This window comes from Mustelus asterias, chromosome 1 (genome assembly GCF_964213995.1).
Source record: "Mustelus asterias chromosome 1, sMusAst1.hap1.1, whole genome shotgun sequence".
Lineage (NCBI taxonomy): Eukaryota > Metazoa > Chordata > Chondrichthyes > Carcharhiniformes > Triakidae > Mustelus > Mustelus asterias.
This window is the reverse complement of record NC_135801.1, coordinates 78,766,539-78,788,420: the sequence shown is the minus strand read 5'-3', so window position 1 is coordinate 78,788,420 and position 21,882 is coordinate 78,766,539. Positions and strand designations below refer to the sequence as shown.

General features: G+C 43.7%; 1 protein-coding gene across 1 annotated transcript in view; it reads left to right on the top strand.

The window, feature by feature from the left end:
- Positions 1-21,882, top strand: part of antxr2a (ANTXR cell adhesion molecule 2a) — a 219,650-nt gene that overhangs the window by 91,243 nt on the left and 106,525 nt on the right. The window contains exon 12 of the mRNA XM_078213868.1: positions 11,115-11,210. Within this exon, the coding sequence (XP_078069994.1) occupies positions 11,115-11,210 (96 nt within the window). The remainder of the gene's footprint in view (positions 1-11,114; positions 11,211-21,882) is intronic.

Sequence of the window (21,882 nt, the reverse complement as noted above, 5' to 3'; positions counted from 1 at the left end):
GGTGTTAGATATGGGTGTGCCCTCTTATCATATGTGTTCAATATCCTAGCAGAAATGTTTTAAGTTTATTTATTAGAGTCCCATGTAAGCTTACATTAATACTGCAATGAATTACTGTAAATCCCCGAAAACAAAAATCATATTTGTTCAATATCCTAGCAGAAACGGTTGTGAGAAATGGATATAAAGTTGGGATACCAATTGCCGAGTGGCACATTTCAAATCTTTGATTTGCTGATTATGTTATTTTGCTCGCTAACTCAGTGGAGGAGCTACTGGAGTTGGTGGATAAAGTAAACCAGAAATGCAATCTACTGATCAATATTAATAAGTCAAAGATGACGATGGGGATGGGTGGAAAGACATGAAAGACTCCGATTAAAGGAGTTCAGTTTGAACAGGTCTTGGGTCACTCATCATGAAAGAGTCTACTGAAGAAGTTTGAGCTAGATTTAACATGGCATTGTGTACTCACTTAAAGGTGTATTAAGTAGTCACAACATCTCAATTACAATGAAAATCCATCTTCTCAAAGCCCTTGTTTGGCCGGTAACAATGTATGGCTGTGAAAGCTGGACCATCAAGAAGAGTAACGAAACTCAAATATGAGCATTTAAAGTGAAGGGTGGCACGGTGGCACAGTGCCTAACACTGCCTCACAGTGCCAGGTTCGATTCCTGGCTTGGGTCACTGTCTGTGTGGAGTTTGCATGTTCTCCCCGTGTCTGTATGGGTTTCCTCCGGGTGCTCCGGTTTCTTCCCACAGTCCAAATATATGGGTTAGGTTGACTGGCCATGCTAAATTGACCCTAGTTTCGAGGGGATTAATAGGGTAAATATGTGGGGTTACGGGGATAGGGTGGGATTGTGGTCGGTGCAGATTCGATGGGCCGAATGGCCTCCTTCTGTGCTATAGGGATTCTATTCTATGAAAAGACTCAGGCAGATGTTACTTGTGTCATGGACAGCCAAGCAGCCAAACAAGTGGATGCTCGAGAAAGCTGAGTTCAGAGGAACTTGTTTGAGGCAATGATATCAAGGAAGCTCACATATTTTGGACATGCACTGCGAACAGGAGGAAAATATTTGGAAAGAGAGATAATGCAAGGTAAAGTACCTGGAAACACATGGAAGACCGAAGACAACATGGATGAATAATAAGAGAACATGGAGTGGTCTCTATGGGACAGGCAATGAAGGCGTGTGAAGGAGTAATATCAGAAGAGAAATATTGTCAATAGCTCAGCCATCCCTCTGAATGAGCACAGATGAAAGAAAAGACAATGCTGCAGCTATTGTTTCTTTGAGTGGTGACATCACTTGACTTGAACCACTGCCATAATATTTGGAACAAATGACTGAGCTTTGGCTTTCTTGAACACCAGATTCTGATTTATGGCCCAGAGTTGAGAGTTAATATTCATGATACGGAATGCTTGTATACTCAGCTACATTCTCTCACAGAAGGAAAGAACACTTGATGTAGAGACGATTGGATTGAGAGAATCTGATGCCAGATTTTGCTCTCATTTGGTAACAGCAATATCAGCAAATGCGTCCTTCTACAGTGTCATGCTGCAGTTCAATTACTTCCTCTTGGAGCTGCTCTGGTACATCATGCATATTGACAGATAATGGTGCTATGAACTTTGTAAACTCCTCCAACGTTTCTGAAAGCAGAGAACTCCTCAGTTCAGCAGTTTTACCCTTGTACTGTTCTGTGGTATCATCAGTGAGTCACAACACTGTTAATCATTGTGATTTGAAGGAAAATGTGCCAAGTTTCTCTGGAGAAGTTGTTTTTCTCACAAAGTCCCAAGTTATCGTTTATTCTTTCACTCTGTGGTTGTGCCCCGCATTCTTCTAATGAGCAAGTTCATGGGTTTTATAATATCCCCCATGAAAGCAGGGTCTTTATTGTCCCGTAAACCCTGGTAATATCTTTCCCTTTTCCAATCCAAAAACAGTTGGAATTCACGAGCTAATTCCAAGAAAAATGACTGAGCACAGCTCCCAGATTGAGCCACTGAACTGCAGTATTATGCCAGTCTATGGGGAGCTTCACATTCACACAACAGTTGGCTAAACTGCCTTTGAGTGTGAAATGTACCTCGTATAAAATGTGTGGTTTTAACAACCATGTGATTAATTTGGGATTATTAAAACCTTGGGCTGCTTGATGTAAAATGCTGTGAAAGCTACTGATGACTGTTTTGGTAGATACGTTGTCCGTTAGTTTTACCGCAGCTCCAGATTGCTTGCTCACCATTGCAGTTGCTCTGTTTGTAGCAGCTCTTGTTCAGTCTGTATCCTGTTTGTCCACAATCTGCACCAAATAGTTGGAGATCATTTGCTGTTATTGCGCCTCTCAGCAACATCGCTTCTACAATGTTCTCATCAACTCCATGAATGAAAATTGTCAGCTGAGCCAGATTTGTTTCACCCGTACTTTAATCCGTTGCAACTGGAAATGTGGCAAAGCACTTTACCTTGCCCTGGAGTTCGCAGCTAAATCATTGATTTTCTTAGTGATCCTGTTTATTGAAAGCTTGGTACCTAACTGGACATCTGAGTCAGAAATCTCCAGCCGTTCTTGCTGCCGGTGGAATCTTCCAGTCTCACTGATGGCAAACCCCCGCCGTGGTGGGGGAGGACACATAGGATGGCAAACCCTGCCGACAGTGGCAGGATCTTCTGGTCCTGCCAATGGCGGGCCACCTCCGCCGCAGCAAAACATGCTGCACGGGTGCATAAAATCCTGCCCATTGGCTGGAATTTTCCTAGCCTTATGGAGGCAGTTTTGGAGGTGGATATGTGAAAATTTAGAACACGAGTGTCGTGTGGACTCTGAGCAGATTTCTAAGAGGGTGGATTAGAGTGGAATTGGCTTCCCACATGTGGAAAGCGGGCAGACAATTAAAGCCTTCTTCCCGTCCATTTTCATAGAAGGTGGCAAATTTTCCAACATTGCATGGTCTACACTCTATTAGAAATGTGGCATTGCATTGGAGGTGGTTTCGCAGCAGGGGGTCCAAGCTGGGACTACGTGAGATTGTTATAAGCACGAGAATAGAGCTGGAGTTCTGGTACAATCGTACAAAAATTTATTCAGCTTCCAACATTACATGCTGGTATCACTTCTTTAATTTCTTCCTCTTTTAATGCCGACAATTTTCACAACTTTTATAACTCCGCTCAGAGGCAGGGCTGAGAGAGTGTCAGATCCTTACATGGACGGGTTATAATATGCTGCGGTGGGATGTTTCCCCCACTGACGGATTGGGTTTATGTCTTAAATCACATACACTGGCATGGATAGAAGGTTGACTGACAGACAGAAGGCAGAGAGTAGGGATAGGGGGGTTCTTTTCAGGATGGCAACCGGTGACTTTTCACTGTATACATTAATGATTTGGGAAATGGAACTGAGGGCATGGTTGCTAAATTTGCAGATGATACAAAGATATGTAGAGGGACAGGTAGTATTGGGAAAGTGGGGAGGCTGCAGAATTACTTGGGACAGGCTAGAAGAGTGGGTAAAGAAGTGGCAGATGGAATACAATGTGGGAAAGTGTCAGGTTATGCACTTTTGTGGGAAGAGTAGAGGTGTAGACTATTTTCTTAGTGGGGAGAGGCTTCGGAAGTCTAAAGCACAAAGAGACTTGGGAGTCCTGGTTCAGGAATCTCTTAAGGTTAACATGCAGGTTCAGTTGGCAGTTAGGAAGGCAAATTCAATGTTCCTGTTCATTTCTAGGGGGCTAGAATACAAGAGCAGGGATGTACTGCTGAGGCTGTATAAGGATCTGGTCAGACCCCTTTTGGAATATTGTGAGAAGTTTTGGGCCCCATACCGAAGGAAGGATGTGCTGGCCTTAGAAGGGCTCCAGAGGAGGTTCACAAGAATGATCCCAGGAATGAAGGGTTTGTCATCTGAGGAGTCTGGGTCTATACTCGATGGAGTTTAGAAGGATATGGGGGGATCTAAATGAAAATTGCTGAATACTGAGAGGCCTAGATAGAGTAGATGTAGAGAGAATGTTTCCAATGGTGGGAGAGACTAGAACTCAAGGGCACAACCTCATAGTGAAGGGACGCTCCTTTAAAATTGAGATGAGGATTTTTTTAAGCCAAAGGGTGGTGAATCTGTGGAACTCATTGCCACAGAGGGCTGTAGAGGCCAGGTCATTGAGTGTATTTAAGACAGTGATAGATATGTTCTTGATCAATAAGGGGATCAAGGGTTATGGGGAGAAGGCAGGCGAATGGGGATGAGAATCATATCAGCCATGATTGAATGGCGGAGCAGACTCAATGGGCCGAATGGCCTAATTCTGCTCCTATATCTTATGTTCTTATGGGCTAACCTATTATGTTTTCGGTGATGTCAGTTACTGAGTAACTGAACCCATGTTGTTTTTCATGTATGTTTTAACTTAGTTCCACAACATCTTTGACATCAGCAGTATAGCACACACGGAGAGTTGATTCGTCTTCTGATTGTTACATGCAAGCAGTTTTATACATTAATAACCATCTACTCCTAAACAACAATTGAGAACTTTTAATCATCTGCTGACAGTAATTCTCAAAGCTCATGCATCCCCAAGCAGGAGGCAGCCAGTTCATGAAGACTAACTAGCCTCTGCAAAAGCTGCACCGGATGCAGTGGCAGCCACTCCGCTCCAATGGAAAGTGCCTCCAGTAGGCTGTTGACACTTCTGCTGGCCCTTCGAGTGCCCACACTGTGAAGGCAGCCGGTGGCCATGTTCACGAAACCTGCTGAATGCATTTCCTGACATTGAAACATGACCATCGTCTCGAATTGGACAAGGCTGCTCGAGATGCCCTGTTCATCCACTGCCCCATGTGAGATCGCACCAACATGGCAGATCGGAGACACCAGCAGCATCAGGATTCGGAAATGATCCCGAGGCCTGGGATTTTTCTAAATGTGGACGTTTCCATCTTCTTTTGTTTTCAGCTTTTAGTACACATCCTTCAAACATTTTCCCTCAGATAATAGTTTCCACAGGCATGGCTATTTGGTGGGAAATTATATTGTTTCCCTTCACAACAGCATTGCTTATATAGAGACCATTAGCAAACATTAGCTGCTCTTTTGTTGAAGATGATTCCAGATTGGAACATTCCCCTACGCATAACTTTTCTGTCTAATTCTTACTTTTGTTGCATGGTAGTATTTTTGAATCGTACATTTGTTTCACACAGCTGATTATGAATCATTAGGTTGGTTATTCCATTGGTGTCAGCAGTAATCTCTGGAATTCCCCATTTCTCCGCAAATGCTTGTCACTTTTGATCAGCCATTCTCTTTGATAAAAACATTGCGGCCAGTTGTGACTACACAACATTAAAATCAGAAGTTAATGTTACGAGAGGCTAAATAAATTAATATTCATGAAAAAATAATACTGTCACATTAAGCAACTCCTGTAGTAGATTTTCTTCATTACACTAACAATGTAAATTGTACATCAATATATCATTATTTTCTTTTATATTAGTGAGTCAGTGAATGCCACCCAGGAACTCTAAAACAAGCTCACCTGAAACACAGACAACCTACGCAGCAACAGTGAGGAGTTGCCCAATCACCATTGGTCATACTCAACAGGAGAGAGGGAAATGTAGAATTTGCATGTCTAATTTCAAAGGCTTTAATCAAACAGTGCTTCCCTAATGAATTGCAAACTTTGGCATCAGGTGATCGATTAATCATCTCCAATTTAAAAGGTCTAAGCTTTCAAATCTGTGTGGGAAATGCACCTCCCTCCCCAAATTTAACATTTTCCTGTGAACAAGGAGAGTCAGTCAGTTTGGGAATTTTCAGGCTGGTTAACAGGGCTCTGTGGATTGATCCTCGCCCACATTCCTTAAGTTTGATGCCACTGCCTTTGTGCATCATGTATTTTCCTCTCAAAAGGATACATATAGAGATATGTCCGTGGAACTTTAGCTATTACACATGCAAGTTTCTGTGTCACAATTTGCATTAAATTTGCAATTTGTTTAGGTGCGTTGGCCATGATACATTCTCAGTGTACCTGAACAGGCGCCGGAGTGTGGCGATTAAGGTATTTTTACAGTAACTTCATTGCAGTGTTAATGTAAGCCTGCTTTAAAGAAGAAAAATAAAATTATAATTTGAAAATGTGGACAGAAAGTCTTGCCCACTAACAAAAGGTACCTTGTAGTTACTTCAAGTTTTGCACTCCTTGGGTGGAATTTTCCCGTCCCGCTCGTCACGGGAATTGTAGCGGGTGGGACACGAACCATGCAAAGGTCTGTTGACCTCAGGCGGGATGTTCCGATCTTGGGGCGAGTGCAACCGGAAAATCCCGGCCCTTGTGTCAAAAAGCACCTTCGCTCCTAAACAGCCTTCAACAAAGCTGAAGGGGTAAAGGATTAAGAAACGAAAGACAAAAATGAAGAAGAAGGAAGCTGCATGTGCAGGCTTGAGGAAAGAGCGAACTGGTTCGGCACTTGCATAACAACACTTGGCTCTCGTTAGTGACAAGTGTCTGCCGACCTGGATACTGTGAAGATAATTCTGCAGTCTGGCTGCTGCATTTCCTACTTTACAGCAGTAACTTGTACTTCAAAAGTACTTCATTAGTTTAAAGCACTTGGGACGTCCTGTGGTCATGTAAGGTGCCATATTAATGCAAGTCTTTCTTTCACAATCATTATTTGGTTGCTGCACTGTAATAAAGTCTGAAAATAATAGTTGGTGGCTTCTTAAGGGCGTGGTGGTTAATCTTACAAATGATTTGCTTTCACTGGGTATACATAAACATGGTATGCAGTGATTGGAAGGCTTCTAAACAGCAGTGAATCTGGCCTTCAGACGTATTTATGTCATTACAATTTTGCCACCATTCACCTGGAAAGTGGAGCCTTCTGTCTGTGCTATTATTCTGCTAAATTGATGTCTACAGTCAATTATCGGCAGAAATAGATGCATATGGGGCATTAAACTGAGGAAAGGTGCAGCCTAAAAATGGAATATGCGTGGATTGCAATCGCATCAGCTTGTCAGTCACCCACAGAATATCAAACACAAAAGAAATTAATATTTGTGATTTAGGATGCCGCTATTTTATGTTACAAGTTATGAAGAATGTGTCTGAACAGAACAATGTCAACAGCTTTACACTTCATGAGTAATAAGTCACTGAAACCACCTTTTGTTCCACTGTAGCAGCTACAGTATGCGCACTCTAGTTGTTCCTAACATTGTATTTTAGACTGTGGTAGCTCAAATCCATCACTTGTCCATAATGGAAGAGACCATGGATGGATGGAGCCAGCTAGTAAAATCATGCGAGAGCCAGGAAATTAGCATCACGCTCGATTTATCGGCTCTCCTGATCTTCTGGATTTCCGGTGTGGTCAGTCTCTCACCCATTTCCGACGAGAGGCGGAATAATTTATTTAAATTTATTATAATTCTTATTTGCAAGTCTTTAGTGAGCCCGATGTTCAATCATCCGGGCTCACTTCCCTTTGCGGCTTCGCAGAGAGAGGCTCTTTTCGGCGAGGAAAGCACCTGCTCCCCAGGAACAAGGAACAGTCGTGTTGCCCTCACCAGTAGAACCGGAGGCCATTGATGCTCCCCTAGGCAGGCCAAGGGCAAGGGGGGTGGTCTTGGGCAGTGCCAGCATGGCACCTGGGCAATGCCCACTGGGGCACGATTGGCTTCCCCTTCTGACAGCAGATAGAATTTTGTCCATGATACTAAATTACATAAATGATTTGCATCTAATTTTGGTAAGTTGCATGCTGCCACATTTCTTATTCCACACATTTTTTATTGGTCACGTGTCTTTAGTCTATTCTTATCTGAAAGTTAAGAGCAGTTCAGGTTTGCTGAAGTAGATATGAATCTTCTTGCATTTCTGTAGCTCAGTGGTGAATGAATAATAAGAATATAATCCACAGTCATGTCACACTCTTTAATCGGTGCCAGCACAATGATTATATTTATGTATTTGCCGTAAAACAAGGTCACTGGAAGAGAAAATAAATATTAGAGGCCAGTGTTCCAGTAATCTGAAACTAATGACAACGTTTCGCTCTCTCATTTTTGTAGTTAGATTGAAGCAACATGTGATTATAATTTACTTATTCAAGAACATTAAATGCTTGTGTAACATTTCATGAACATGAAAATATCCCTGATCCTTATATAATGCACAGTATTTAGTTTATTTCTTGATAAAGCACCAGTGTTTTTGTGATAATGGGGTGCCAATATAGAATGCAATATATTTCAAATCATTGAGCTGTAAGAGACTAACTGGGAGTGTAGAAGGCAAGAAGATTGTAGAGTTCATTCTTAAAGGAAATTCAACCTGGAGGTGCTTTTTAAAATCTGTAGCTATTAGTTGCAGAGAGTGACAGAAATTTTGATTCTTATTTTGCTGCTAGCGGGAGTTCAGATTACATTTTCATAAAATCTTCGAATCCCTACAATGCAGAAGGAAGCCATTTGGCCCATCGGGCCTGCACCTTCAACAATCCCACCCATACCCTATCCCCTTAACCCCATGTGTTTACCCTGCTAATCCCCTTGACATTAAGGGACAATTTATCATGGCCAATTGACCTAACCTGCACATCTTTGGACTGTGGGAGGAAACCGGAGCGCACAAAAGAAACCCATGCAGGCACTGGGAGAACGTGTAAATTCCACACAGGCAGTCAGCCAAGGCTGGAATTGAACTGGTCCCTGGCACCTCAAATCTGTGTGCATTCCTGTTTGTTAATCTCTTGTGCAGAATCTTGTCACTTGCTTTTTAGGATTGTACATAGGCAACATCCAAGGGCAACAAATTGTTGTTGGATATTTAAAAAATATATACTTTATAATATTAATGGAATCTTATTCTTTATGACTTTTCTCTCTCTATCCTCAATCTTTCATTCCCTCTCTTTATTTTTCTTCACCTAATTTCCTTCTAACTCATCCTATCTCCTTTTCCATCATTCCACTGTTTCCTTCCTCAATCCTTTAATCTGACTGGGGGAGATGATGAACTGTTGGGCCCAATATTCATCAAGATCCCAGATAGCCTGTTGCCTTTGCCATTACAAGGTGCACCTCCAGCAGCTGAAAGGGCAAAGTATGTTCAAGCTGCAGGGTGATGGTAAATCTGGGCCAATATGAATGGAAAAAATATGAACTTTATAAAAATGTGAAGAATCATGTGAATAGTTTAAAGGAGAGGTTATGATTCCTTTGAAATAGAATGGGAAGCTAATTGTTGAGGATGACAATAAGGAAGAGATATTAAATATTTACCATTGGTTTCTAATAAGGAGGGTGGAATTGATATTGGTAGGTATACCAGAGGAGGATAATTATCAGAGATTAAGTTTGTGAAAGGAATTGGTTCTGAAAATTTAGTAGAACTCGGTGGATAAATCACCTTTTGTTGCCCTACTGATGTCCTAAATTGGTGCTCACTCTGCCAGAATACAGCACCTGGAGTTTTAAATGCAAGTCCTTCTTGAACTATGTTATGGGGCTGTTACGATGGTTTTCTTGTTGAATTTAAAACTACCATTCCCCTCAAGTAGATAGTCAAAGTAACAGAGTGGTTTCAAGATGAACTTTACTGTAGCTATAGAACCCTGAATGAAGCCATTCAGATCATTCAGAGTGAAACATTTAGAAATACATAGGCAATTAAAGTCTCAGCTTTGATTACAAGTAATTAACATACACCAATACACGCATAGGAGTTATCTCTATCCAATCATAGTTAAGGTTACAACATGCATACATAAGGGTATAATGTCCAATTAAAACTTGTGCATGTTATATTGTCAAGAAATGATAGCTCTATCTCTGACCAATGGTATCTCAACTCCCTTTCCATTTGTTCCTTGTTCTAATGGGCAGACATGAACTGCAGCTGCACATCATTCAATTAGATGGCCTTTGACCCTTATCTGGGCTCACTTTAATCAAAACCTGTAATTTGTACATAGATTTCCCTGTGTGACTGAGGTTCAGCTTGCAGCTTATGTGATTTTTAAACTTGTGATTATTAATCCTTTAAAACTAGCTACAATGCAGATCTTCATTTCCCTCCTCCCAAATAATGGGCATTTTTCTAATGGCCAAATCATTATGTGTGGCGAATAAAGCTTGTGGAATCATAAGTTTTAAGTTGATTTATTAGTGTCACAAGTAGACTTATATTAACACTGCAATGAAGTTACTTGAAAATCCCCTAGGATTTTAGGATCTCTGACTGATTCTCACCCCACACCAGAGCCTGTTCCAATCCTTGCCTTTGGGACTTACCCAAGACCTCCTGCTGATGAGGCAGGCAATCAAAGATTGGCATCTCCACTCAGCTGAGTTGCCTGCAGAAGTTTGACCAGCATTTGTTTCCATTGATCCATGGGCCTCATTCAGTGTGTGCTGGCTCCTCAATGCCAGTGTGGGCCTGTAAACAGAGCAGATTAATTCCGAGCTCACAGTGAATTTTAAAGAAGAGAGACAAAATTGAGAATGGACACAGATTAAGGATGTGGCCAGGTTGATGGCAGATGGACTTTAACATAATTATATGCAAGACAGTATCATTTGAATGCAAGAACTGGGACTATTATCTGAACGGAACTATATGTGTGGGAGCTGAATAAGAGGATTTCGGGAGCCAGGTACATTAATAAAAATTACCTCACCGGTAACAGGATCAGAAGACTAATATGATGGTGGGCTCATTATATGTGATTTAGAATAAAGTATATGATGCACCACACATTGAGTGAATTCTTTTGGCGCATCTTTGAATGTTTGATGTCTTTATCAACTGCTTCATTTTCCTCATCAATAGCATTTTTAAAATCCTTTCTCAAGCTTGATTTTCTAAATTTTATGTTTCTGATGTTTACATTCTTTAACATAAGTTTGAGAATAATTCTCTCTCGTCATTCTATTGTTTCTTCCTGCAAAGGAGCTGCCAGTTGGATTTAGATCCAAAGTAGCTAACAAGCAATGCTCTTCATGATGTTGTAAGATCTGACTGCTTTGACTTGCATTGTAAATACATCTATTGCCTTATGCCTCCTTTGCAGTCTGATGGGACAGCTGTATTGATTGCCATATTCACCATACTGTTGCTTCTGGCACTAGCGTTGCTTTGGTGGTTCTGGCCTCTGTGCTGCAAGGTGGTGAGTATAAATAAATGCATTTCGAGACATTGTGTGAATTTTAAAACACAGTTGACATTCTCAGTGTAACCACCTGCTGATCACTATACGGGGCTACTATTTAACTGTTCGATTTACATGATCCTGAATTCCTAGCAGTTGATGGTGAGCTGGCTAAATTTCCTGTTTACCCATAAATGCCCGTACAGGCTTGCATGAAAAGGATTTGAGTATGTTTAGCGCGGTGCCTCCAAAAATGGTATTGAGATAAACCTTATAATGAGAAAAGGTTTGGAACAACAAGGTAACCGGAATAACAAAAAAAATTTAATAACAAATATAATTAGCAGATATAAACAAGTAAAGAATCCCAAACTGAAGATTTTCCAATTAACAGTTTCAACCTGAGAAATGTTCAGAGAATCACCAAGCACTTTGAATTTTAAACATTGGGGCCCATCCGTTGGTGCACATCTGAAGAAAACCCCATCCTCGGCAACCCACTTCTGTTACTGTTCCTGTCTGATAGTACTCACTTAACCCCGACACACACACAGTCCAGACGGGTCTATGAGAGGGAAGCTGATGGAGCAGGCACACGAGGCAGAGGTGCCATGAGCTATCTGTGTAGTAACGCAGGTCCAGTGCGCTGAAGGCTGTCCTCCTCGGCAGCCATGAAAAACCAAGCAGTTCTACCTGAGAAATGTTCACTTTGAACTGAGTTTTTACCGCCTCCGAAAAGCTCCTCTTCAAAAACGTGGCTCTCCCTCTTCTGCACACTCCCTCCTCTGCTCTGCAGCTGCTTCACTTCCTGGCGCCTTTTTTTTTCTTCCCGCCCCCAGAGCAGTCCCATTGTCCCAGCCCACATCACTCAACAAACAGCATCCTGTTCACAGCACCCGCCCGGCAAACAGGACACTGAAACCCACAAGGGCCAAAGAACACTGGTAAATGTCTTCCCCACAAATTTTCCTCAGTCCCTTACATTCCCCTCCCACCAAAAATACAGCATGCCCCCATGCTGAGCTACATGACATAGGACCCAGTTAACCAATTACACCATGTACCTTATAGTGTGGTGACTGGTATAATAGTGGGTGAAAAGAGTGGTACCTTATTCATACATGACGAGCACTGAGCAAAGGAGTTACACCACCATGCATGACAACTATTGCAGTGTTCAGGAAAATGCATAGTGGGTGGCGTAGCTGAGTAAACACTTGTATGTCCTACGACTACAGACTTTGCACACAGCTCTCCCAGCTTTGTATAATGGAAATGGTCTGCTGGCTTTCTCTCTCTCTGTGATCTCCTTATCTTTGGTTCTGGATTGGCTATGTTAGATGTGTCTGTAGTGTAAGTGCCCTCAACAGAACTATCTGATTCTACTTCCCCTTGCTCAGTTACTACCTCTTCTATCGCAACAGGTAGCCCTTCTGAAGATTCTGAGCTCGCTGCGACTTCTGTCACTTCTGTAGCATTTGTGGTGGGATTGGACTCTGTAGCCATGACATCCTGTTCCGGTTGTTCACAGATTTCCTCTGGATTGTCAATGATCAAGGCCTCTGGATAATGTCCATACTCTGACTCTGAGTCTGAAGAGTTTTGATCTCCCAGGGGCACATCAGCTGCGGAGTCATCTTTGTGAACCTCAGGAGTTTGATTCCTTTCTTTTGCTTTTCTGCACCTGAGGGCTCTTGGAGAGGGAGTAGGCTTTGGGTCAACCTCAGTGCTCGATTGGACCTCTTGTCCTCGGGGCAAAATATGATTTCGGTGCATGACCTTAATGGGTCCCGAACCATCTGCAGGCTTTAGACGATAAACAGGAAAATCAGACATTTGACTCTCAACCACATAAGGATTTGCACTCCACCGATCAGCAAGCTTCTGTTTCCCTTTCAGGCCAAGTTTCGAATGAGGACTCTATCCCCAGGCTTCAAGCAATGGTAGCGCACTCTTTGGTCATACCTCTCTTTGTTACTTTGGTTCATTTTAGCGGAAGTGGCTTGGGCCAACTGATAGATGAAGAAAGAGCTGCAAGCAGCCTTAGACACATGCTGCAAGTGGGAAGTTGTTGAGGTCCCATCCGCTGATACGCCAAAGCAAACGTTCACAGGAAGTCTGGCTTCCCTCCCGAACATTAAAAAGTAGGGTGAATACCCGGTAGCTTCATTTGGGGTACAGTTGTACGCGTGGACCAGATGTGCAATGTGCTGACTCCATTTGGACTTTTGACTGGGCTCAAGAGTTCCTAGCATGTTCAACAGGGTTCTATTGAACCTCTCTGGTTGAGGGTCACCTTGTGGGTGGTATGGTGAAGTTCTTGATGTCCTCACACCCAACATGGTCAACATCTCTCTCATCAACTGGCTTTCAAAATCCCGACCCTGGTCCGAATGTATGCAAGTTGGTAGGCCATAGTGAGTGAAGTATTTCTCCCATAGAGTTCTGGCAACCGTTATGGCTCTCTGATCCTTGGTTGGGAATGCTTGTGCATACCGAGTGAAGTGGTCAGTGACTACCAACACATCACACACGTTGCGGGAATCAGGTTCTGTGGAGAGAAAGTCAATGCATGCAAGATCCATAGGGCCTGAACTTTGGATGTGGGAAAGTGGTGCTGCTCTCTGTTGCAGAGACTTTCTCTGAATGCAGCGTTCACATGTCTTGCAGTATGTCTCTACATCAAGTTTCATGAGGGGCCAGAAGAATCTGTCACAGACGAGTGCATAGGTCTTGTCAAACCCCAGATGTCCATTGTTGTCATGCAGTGACTTCAGAACCATAGGGTGGAACTGCTTGGGGAGCACAAGCTGTCACCGTAAGCGTAGGTCAGACTGTTTGACTGTTCTGTAAAGCAGACCCTGCTCGATTGACCACTTCCCCCACTCTCGTTTCAGAAGTGTAAGATCAGGATGGTTTGTCTGTATTTGACTTGCCGGTGCCTTCTGATGGACAGCTAGCCATATTTCTCCGATACACGGGTCGCTTTTCTGAGCAGCTTGAAGCTCTGCTGGACTGAAAGTGGGCAGCTGATCAGCTACTACTGCAACGGTATGACAGAAAGCCTTGGGAACTGCAGACACATGAGCTCCTATTTGTTCGATCACACATGGATAGGAGTGTCCTGCTCGTGTGCAACTCGACACAGTCTGACAGAGAGCCCGCACTCCTGGAACTGGGATTTCTTGCCATTCATCATCTGGTGTCATGCTGACATGTGGACGTCGAGACAACGAGTCTGCGTCAAGGTTATGCCGGCCTGGTCTATACTTAAGGCTAAAGTTGTAGATGGACAGTGCTGAGAGCCAGCGATGACCAGTGGCATCTAGTTTAGCTGACGTTGTGACGTATGTCAGGGGATTGTTGTCCGTTCTGACTTGTACGATAGCTCCGTAAAGATAGTCATGTAGCTTATCCACAATAGCCCACTTGAGAGCTAAAAACTCCAGTTTGTGTGCTGGATAGTTTTTCTCAGATGGCGAGAGGCTTCTGCTGATGAATGCAACTGGGCGTAGACCATCATTATGCTCTTGGTATAAGACACCACCTAGTCCGTCCAGGCTAGCATCTAAGTGCAGAACGCAAGGCTTCTGTGGATCTGCGAACGCCAATACAGGTGCTTTGGTGAGCCGGGTCTTGAGTCCTTGGAAAACATGTTCGCATTGCTCACTCCACCGAGAGCCAAAGGGTTCAAAAGGCTTGAAGTAAGTCTTGTCAGGTGAGTTTGCAGTCTGACTCCCCTTGGAGGGGGGACGGGGAGGATATCCTTGAAGGAGTTTGTTGAGGGGACAGCAGAGTTTGGAGAAGTCCTTGACAAAGCGGTGATAGTAACCACAAAATCCAAGCAAGGATCTGAGCTCTGTCACCGTTTGGGGTCTTGGCCAGGAGACAACAGCCTCTACCTTGGATGGGTCTGTCGCTATTCCATCCTGCGACACTACATGTCCAATGTAGGTGCCAAACTAGCACTTGTCAAGCGACAGCTCCAGACCTTCTTCTTGGAAGCGGTCGAGCACTTTGAGCAACCGCTCCTCGTGTTCTTCGAGGGTTCGTCCAAACACAATGAGGTCATCCAGGTACACCAACACCTCCAGAAAGTTCATGTCGCCGACAGTACGTTCCATGACTCTCTGAAAAGTGGCCGGTGCTCCGGAAATTCCCTGAGGCATGCGTTCAAACTGATAAAAACCCAACGGGCAGATAAAAGCGGTCTTCTCGTGGTCAGCCTCACTCATGGGTATTTGATAGTACCCGCTCCTCAGGTCGAGGACTGTGAACCATTTACTCCCAGAGAAGCAGTGAAGAGCGTCTTCTATCCTTGGGACAGTGTACTGGTCCGGTATTGTTCGAAGGTTAAGGGTTCGGTAGTCCACGCACATTCGTACCTTCCCTGACTTCTTGCATACGACTACTATTGGCGATGCGTAGGGACTACGCGATTCAAAGATGATGCCATGGCTTTGTCGTTCCTGTAGGTGCTGGCGCACATCCTCAAAGTCAGCAGGCGACAAGCGACGTGACCTCTCTCGGAAGGGCCTTGCATCCTTCAGTCTTATTTCATGTCTGGTGCTTTTAGAACAACCTACATCCCACTCGTGCTGAGAGAAGACCTCTTTCCTCTCCATCATTCTCTCACAGAGACGCATTTTTGCTTCCTCTGGCATAGGAGAGGCTCCAAAATCAAAAGAGGAAGGGGTCAGTTCGATTGCAGCTTATCCGCACACTGTGCCCTCGGCAGAGGAACAGAGGCTACTGGAAAAATGTGGGCTAGTGGAGTCCCACGTTTCAATGAGATTTCTCTGGATGACATGTTCTTCACAGTCACAGTAATGCATCTGCTGGAAACAACTGATGCAGGATGAACCTCAGGCCTCACCCACAACTCTTCAGGGGAAAAAGTGTCATTAGGCTGATCTCTCAGTGCTAGCTGGTCTGTGAAATCACCAGGAAACTTTGGGAGGCCAGTGACTTTAAACACTTGTCCTGGTTGCAAGGTGATTGGCTTGTGCTGGGTAAACCACACAGTACCATGCTTGTCTATCCCTTCTGTTGTTTCAGACTGGGCGAGTGTCTCATAAGCTTCTCGGAGGACGGGGTGCATGGTCAAAGTACTCAAGAAGCATTCTCCCGCCTGGACTCAACCAACTCTCTCACCAGCCGGCTATTTGTCCCCACCAGCACGGCAATGTTGTCATCTTTCACAGGGTCAGGACATACTAAGGCCAAAGTGTCAACTGTCTGCGGCACTCCGGTTACAGCGGCAGTGAACTCGAGTTGTATGGACAGGTAGCCATCATATGGGTATTGGAGAGAGTTTAAACCCCATATTTCCAGGTCTTCAAGTGGCTGGAGAGATAAGTGTTTCAAGTAGGTGTCGTAGAAGTTGCGATACAAAATGGTTACTTGGGAGCCACTGTCAAGCAAAGCTCTTGCATAAACTCCTTCTATTTGCACAGGTACATCAGAGATGGGCCCCACTAATCCTGCAGGTAACTGTTTTGAGCCTTGCTTTGCTGGGGGTGGACAGTGGGTGGAACGTATTTCACACGGAAACAAGCACCGTTCCTTCACCTGGCTCCTGAGAAGTTTCCCTGCTGTCTGCTTGCTGTGATCAGCTTCTGATTCACTTTCCTCAGATCCTCGGGTTCTTTGCACTCTCTCCTTGTATGCCCATCTTGCCCACACTTGTAGCAAAAGATTCCTGCCGGCAGTGGTTTGGACATTTTCACTCGGGGCGACGCGTCCCGAACAGCAGCTTCTGGCGCTTGCTGTACGGCCCCAGTCCTTGCTGTCGTACTTTCAGATGTAGGGGTAACTGGAACGGTGCTCAACAGTCTGGCCACCTGAGAAGTCAGTTCCCTTACCTCATTTCGTAGGCTGTTCAACTCAGACATAACTGAGGACTGCAGTACAGTGGCTTTCACCCCTTCTCTGGCGCTAATCCAATTTTCTTCCTCTCTTACCTCCCGCATCAGCTGGAAGAAGGAAGGGGGTTTGTCCAGGGTGTGGCTCATCCTTACACGCAGAGCAACCATGTCTCGAGTGAGTGCAGCCTTGACTAGCTCTTCCATCCGAGCTCGATTCATGTCTGCAGCCGTAATTCCTCCCTTAAGAAGAGCACGATGGAGAAGTTTGGCAAGGCGATACAGAAAAGCAGAGAGTTTTTCTCCTTCATCCTGGTATGTGTGTCTGAACTTGGCCAAGATGTCGGCTCCACTCTCTGTGGTGTCATAAGCTGTGCCCAGAGTGGATAAATAATTGGTGGCCGTAGCAGTGGGAGTGCTAACTTTCAAAAATCGGACGATGTCAGCAGCAGGCCCTTTTAAACTCTCCACTATACGCTGTCTCTTGGCGGCGTCAGTGCATTGCCACTCACTGATCATCTGGGTAGCCTGCTCCATCCAGGCATCATATTCTTCCTCACCTGGGGGTACAGGTTTCAGTCCTGAAAACAGTCTCAGCTTTCTATAGCTAGGCCCATCGGTAGACACTTGGTTCCACTTGTCCACCAGTTTGCCAATAGCAGTCACTAACTCCATGTTCACATCCACTTTGGGAGCTTGGTTTTCTGATACTACGGCCTGAAAATCCTCCATCGACTTGCCTTCCTGTTGTAGTAGTAACAACAGCTTTGTATGGAAAGCGTCCTCTTCAGGAACAGCATCCTGTGTGTCCAAACTTTCTAGCGTATGCACAGCCCATGGCCCAGCTTCTCCCTCAATACCTACATCTGGAGGTACAGTGTCAGGGGTTAAATCAATGCTGGTCTCCACTAGTATGAACAACTGTGTGCCGGTAGAATCCCCACGGCGACCACAAATCTTGGTGCGACCAAAGACTTCCACTGTGTTTAAGACCCTAGCAATGGTCTCCTCACTAGTATCTATTGGCACATTGCTCAGTAATATGCCACGGGAAAGACTGATATTCTTTTGGCGGCTCCAGTCAGCAGCCTGAGAAAAATCCATTGTCTTAAGTGAGCTACTAACACTGTAAAAAAAACATTTCCTGTTGTAATTACTGGGTTAACTGTTACTGACTGATGAAAAGAGGAAAGAAAAAAATTCATTTGACCTGTCTGGTAAACAGGAATGATCTCAGTGGTGCCTCCAAAAATGTAACCCCCTGCTGATCACTGTATGGGGCTACTATTTAACTGTTCGATTTACAGGATCCTGAATTCCTAGCAGTTGATGGTGAGCTGGCTAAATTTCCTGTTTACCCATAAATGCCCGTACAGGCTTGCATGAAAAGGATTTGAGTATGTTTAGCGCGGTGCCTCCAAAAATGGTACTGAGATAAACCTTATAATGAGAAAAGGTTCGGAACAACAAGGTAAACGGAATAACAAAAACATTTAATAACATATAATTAGCAGATATAAACAAGTAAAGAATCCCAACTGAAGATTTTCCAATTAACAGTTTCAACCTGAGAAATGTTCAGAGGATCACCAAGCACTTTGAATTTTAAACATTGGGGCCCATCCGTTGGTGCACATCTGAAGAAAACCCCATCCTCGGCAACCCACTTCTGTTACCGTTCCTGTCTGATAGTACTCACTTAACCCCGACACACACACAGTCCAGACGGGTCTACGAGAGGGAAGATGATGGAGCAAGCACACGAGGCAGAGGTGCCACGAGCTATCTGTGTAGTAACACAGGTCCAGTGCGCTGAAGGCTGTCCTCCTCGGCAGTCATGAAAAACCAAGCAGTTCTACCTGAGAAATGTTCACTTTGAACTGAGTTTTTATTGCCTCCGAAAAGCTCCTCTCCAAAAACGCGGCTCTCCCTCTTCTGCACACTCCCTCCTCTGCTCTGCAGCTGCTTCACTTCCTGGCGCTTTTTTTTTCTTCCCGCCCCCAGAGCAATCCCATTGTCCCAGCCCACATCACTCAACAAACAGCATCCTGTTCACAGCACCCGCCCGGCAAACAGGACACTGAAACCCACAAGGGCCAAAGAACACTGGTAAATGTCTTCCCCACAAATTTTCCTCAGTCCCTTACATCAGTATACAAAAATGTTACATGAATTGTATTAAGTATCTAGTCTGCCTGAGATTTTTGTATATAACAGACACAAATGACTCAAAGCTGAAAATGTTCTGAAAGGTTATAGGAGAAACTCTATTGCTAGCTTTATATTTGTTGTTGTACCAGATGGAGGCCAAAGCCAACACTAAACTACATACGTTTCTATTCATACTTTGCAAAACTATATTCTTCTACATATACTTGATGGGTCCAATTTTGTACAGTTCAAAATATTGCAATTCTATTGGTCTACTTTGCTTCAGACCCCATTGTATTAAGCTCAAAATCAGTAATGGTGCCAACCGCTAGCATAGGGGCAGTCCAGCCAAGGTGAATGTCAGGAAACCATGAGTACTCCAGCCATGACTTTACTTCTATTCAGGTGTAAAGTCCTTTGGTGAGTGCTTGCAATTTCCTGATATGTGGTGTAAAGCAACCCTTTGATATTTTAATAATGGAGTTTGATTTTATGAATCTTGGAATGGCCTGCCTGAAAGAGCGATGGAAGCAGATTCAGTAGTAATCTTGAAAGGGAATTGAATCTACACTTGGAAAGAGGAAAAAAAAATACATGGCCAAGAAGAAATATCACTAATATAATGATTTAATATTACAGGTACATTTAAGGGAACCAGGATATGCAGAAAGGAACAAAAGTCAATGACAAAAGGATTAGATAAAGTAGTTAGAGGAGGTTCTTGGCCTAGGTCAGTTGATTGAATGGCTAATAGTCCTGTGAATTCTTTGGCCGGCATTTTCCGATGTGTTTTCCTGTGGCAGGATCTTCTGGTCCTGCCCAAAGTCAATGGCCATTTCTATTACACACCAGCCGTACCACTGGGACCTGCCACAGGGGGTCACTTTCGACAGGACTGGAAGATCCCATCAGCAGGAAGGACTGGAAAATCCAGCCCTGTGTAATTGAGTAGACTTTAAAGGGTTGGCACATGGGGTGAATTGCCTCCTAAGCTGTAAGATTTTAATCATTTTAGATTGCTACTGCTAAAAACTTTTGTTCTTCAGGGGTGGAATAGTGTTTAAGCCTCAGAGGAACAAATTTGCAAAGAATTCAGAGTTACATAAACCATTGATTAGTGATATTGGGGTGTTTAATTGTTCAGATATTGACTGGGATAATAATAGAGAAAAATATCTGAAGCGTATTCATGAGAATGTTCTTGACAAGCACACTCGGAGCCCTTCTGGAAAGAGGCATTACTTAATCTGGTTCTGGGGAATGAGTTGGATGAAGTGTTGGCAGTGGAATATTTGGGGAACAATGATCATTGAATGATAATGTTTGGGTTAGTTAGACCTGGTGTTGTTAGACTCCTTACTGTGTTTACCCCAGTCCAGTCCAACGCCGGCATCTCCACATCATGTTTGGGTTAGCCATGGAACAGGACAATCTCGAGTGAAAATACTGAATTGAAGGAGGGCCAATTTCAAGCATATTAAATCTGTCCCCAGTAAATTGGAATGGAAAATTAGTAGGTAAAATTGGAAACTCCTTTAAGGAGGATTTGGTTTTGGTAGAATCAAAGTATATTCCCATGAAGGGGGAAGACAGGGCAAAGAGAGACAGAGACCCCTGGATGGTGAAAGAGGCTGAGAGCAAGATGAAGCAAAAAACAGGGTCTGTTTGACAGATGTCCGGTTGATAATACAAATAAATATAAAAGAGATAGATTTGAGGTTACAATCCGATCAGCCACGATGTTATTGAATGGTAGAGCAGGCTGAAGAGGCCGAATGGCCTACTCCTGCTCCATGTTCGTATGTATATTTGTATTAGATAGTAATTATCCACTTAAGGGCCACAATGGGGCTATGGGTGGGCAATCCACTGACATCTCCCCATAAAATTGCAATGTGTACAGGGTGGATGTGCTGGTTGTGGGCACGGCCCCTAATTTAAGGGTCCACCCAAAAGGTAAAAGCTTTTTTGCACTCATTTTTAGACTTCCTTTGTGTTCAAGTGTGATTTCCTATAATTACGTCTTTTTGCAAAGGTTCAGTACAACAGAGCTTCCTGTCTATGACAGCACTAAACAAAGCATCTTGAGTAGAACTGCCACCTCACATGTAAAGGGCTACCTACATAAACCACGGCATTCAACAATCAGAAACGGAGAAACAGCTTCCTCCTAGAATGGTTTCTGAGATGTTCGACTTCAGTTTGCTTTATCTGATCACCAATACCAGTCAGCATTCCAACACAAGGCAAAATGAATTCTATTGAAAAAAGTCTTACAAATCTCTTGTTTGGCAAAGTTTATCTTGTGTTCAAGGGAGTGTTTGATTTTCGAACTGCACATTTCTTACTGAAAACCTTTACTTCAACGATGAACTACATATCATTTATAGAATCATGACTTCTTTGCTTTTAGTTTTGGTAATGCATTTTGGAGAAACTGAAGAAATAGAAGCGAAAAAAGTTCAGTAAAGTGTCTGCACCAAGTTAGGCTATCCACTTGTCCTGGAGGGAAGGAAATCTGTCATCCTTACCTGGTCTGGCCTACGTTGGACTCCTCTAACTGGGGAGGTCGTGGTGGAGTGGCATATTGTTGCTGGATGAGTAATCTAGAGACCGAGGGTAATACTCTGAGGGTTGAATCTTACCATGGCAGATGGTGAAATTTGACTTCAATA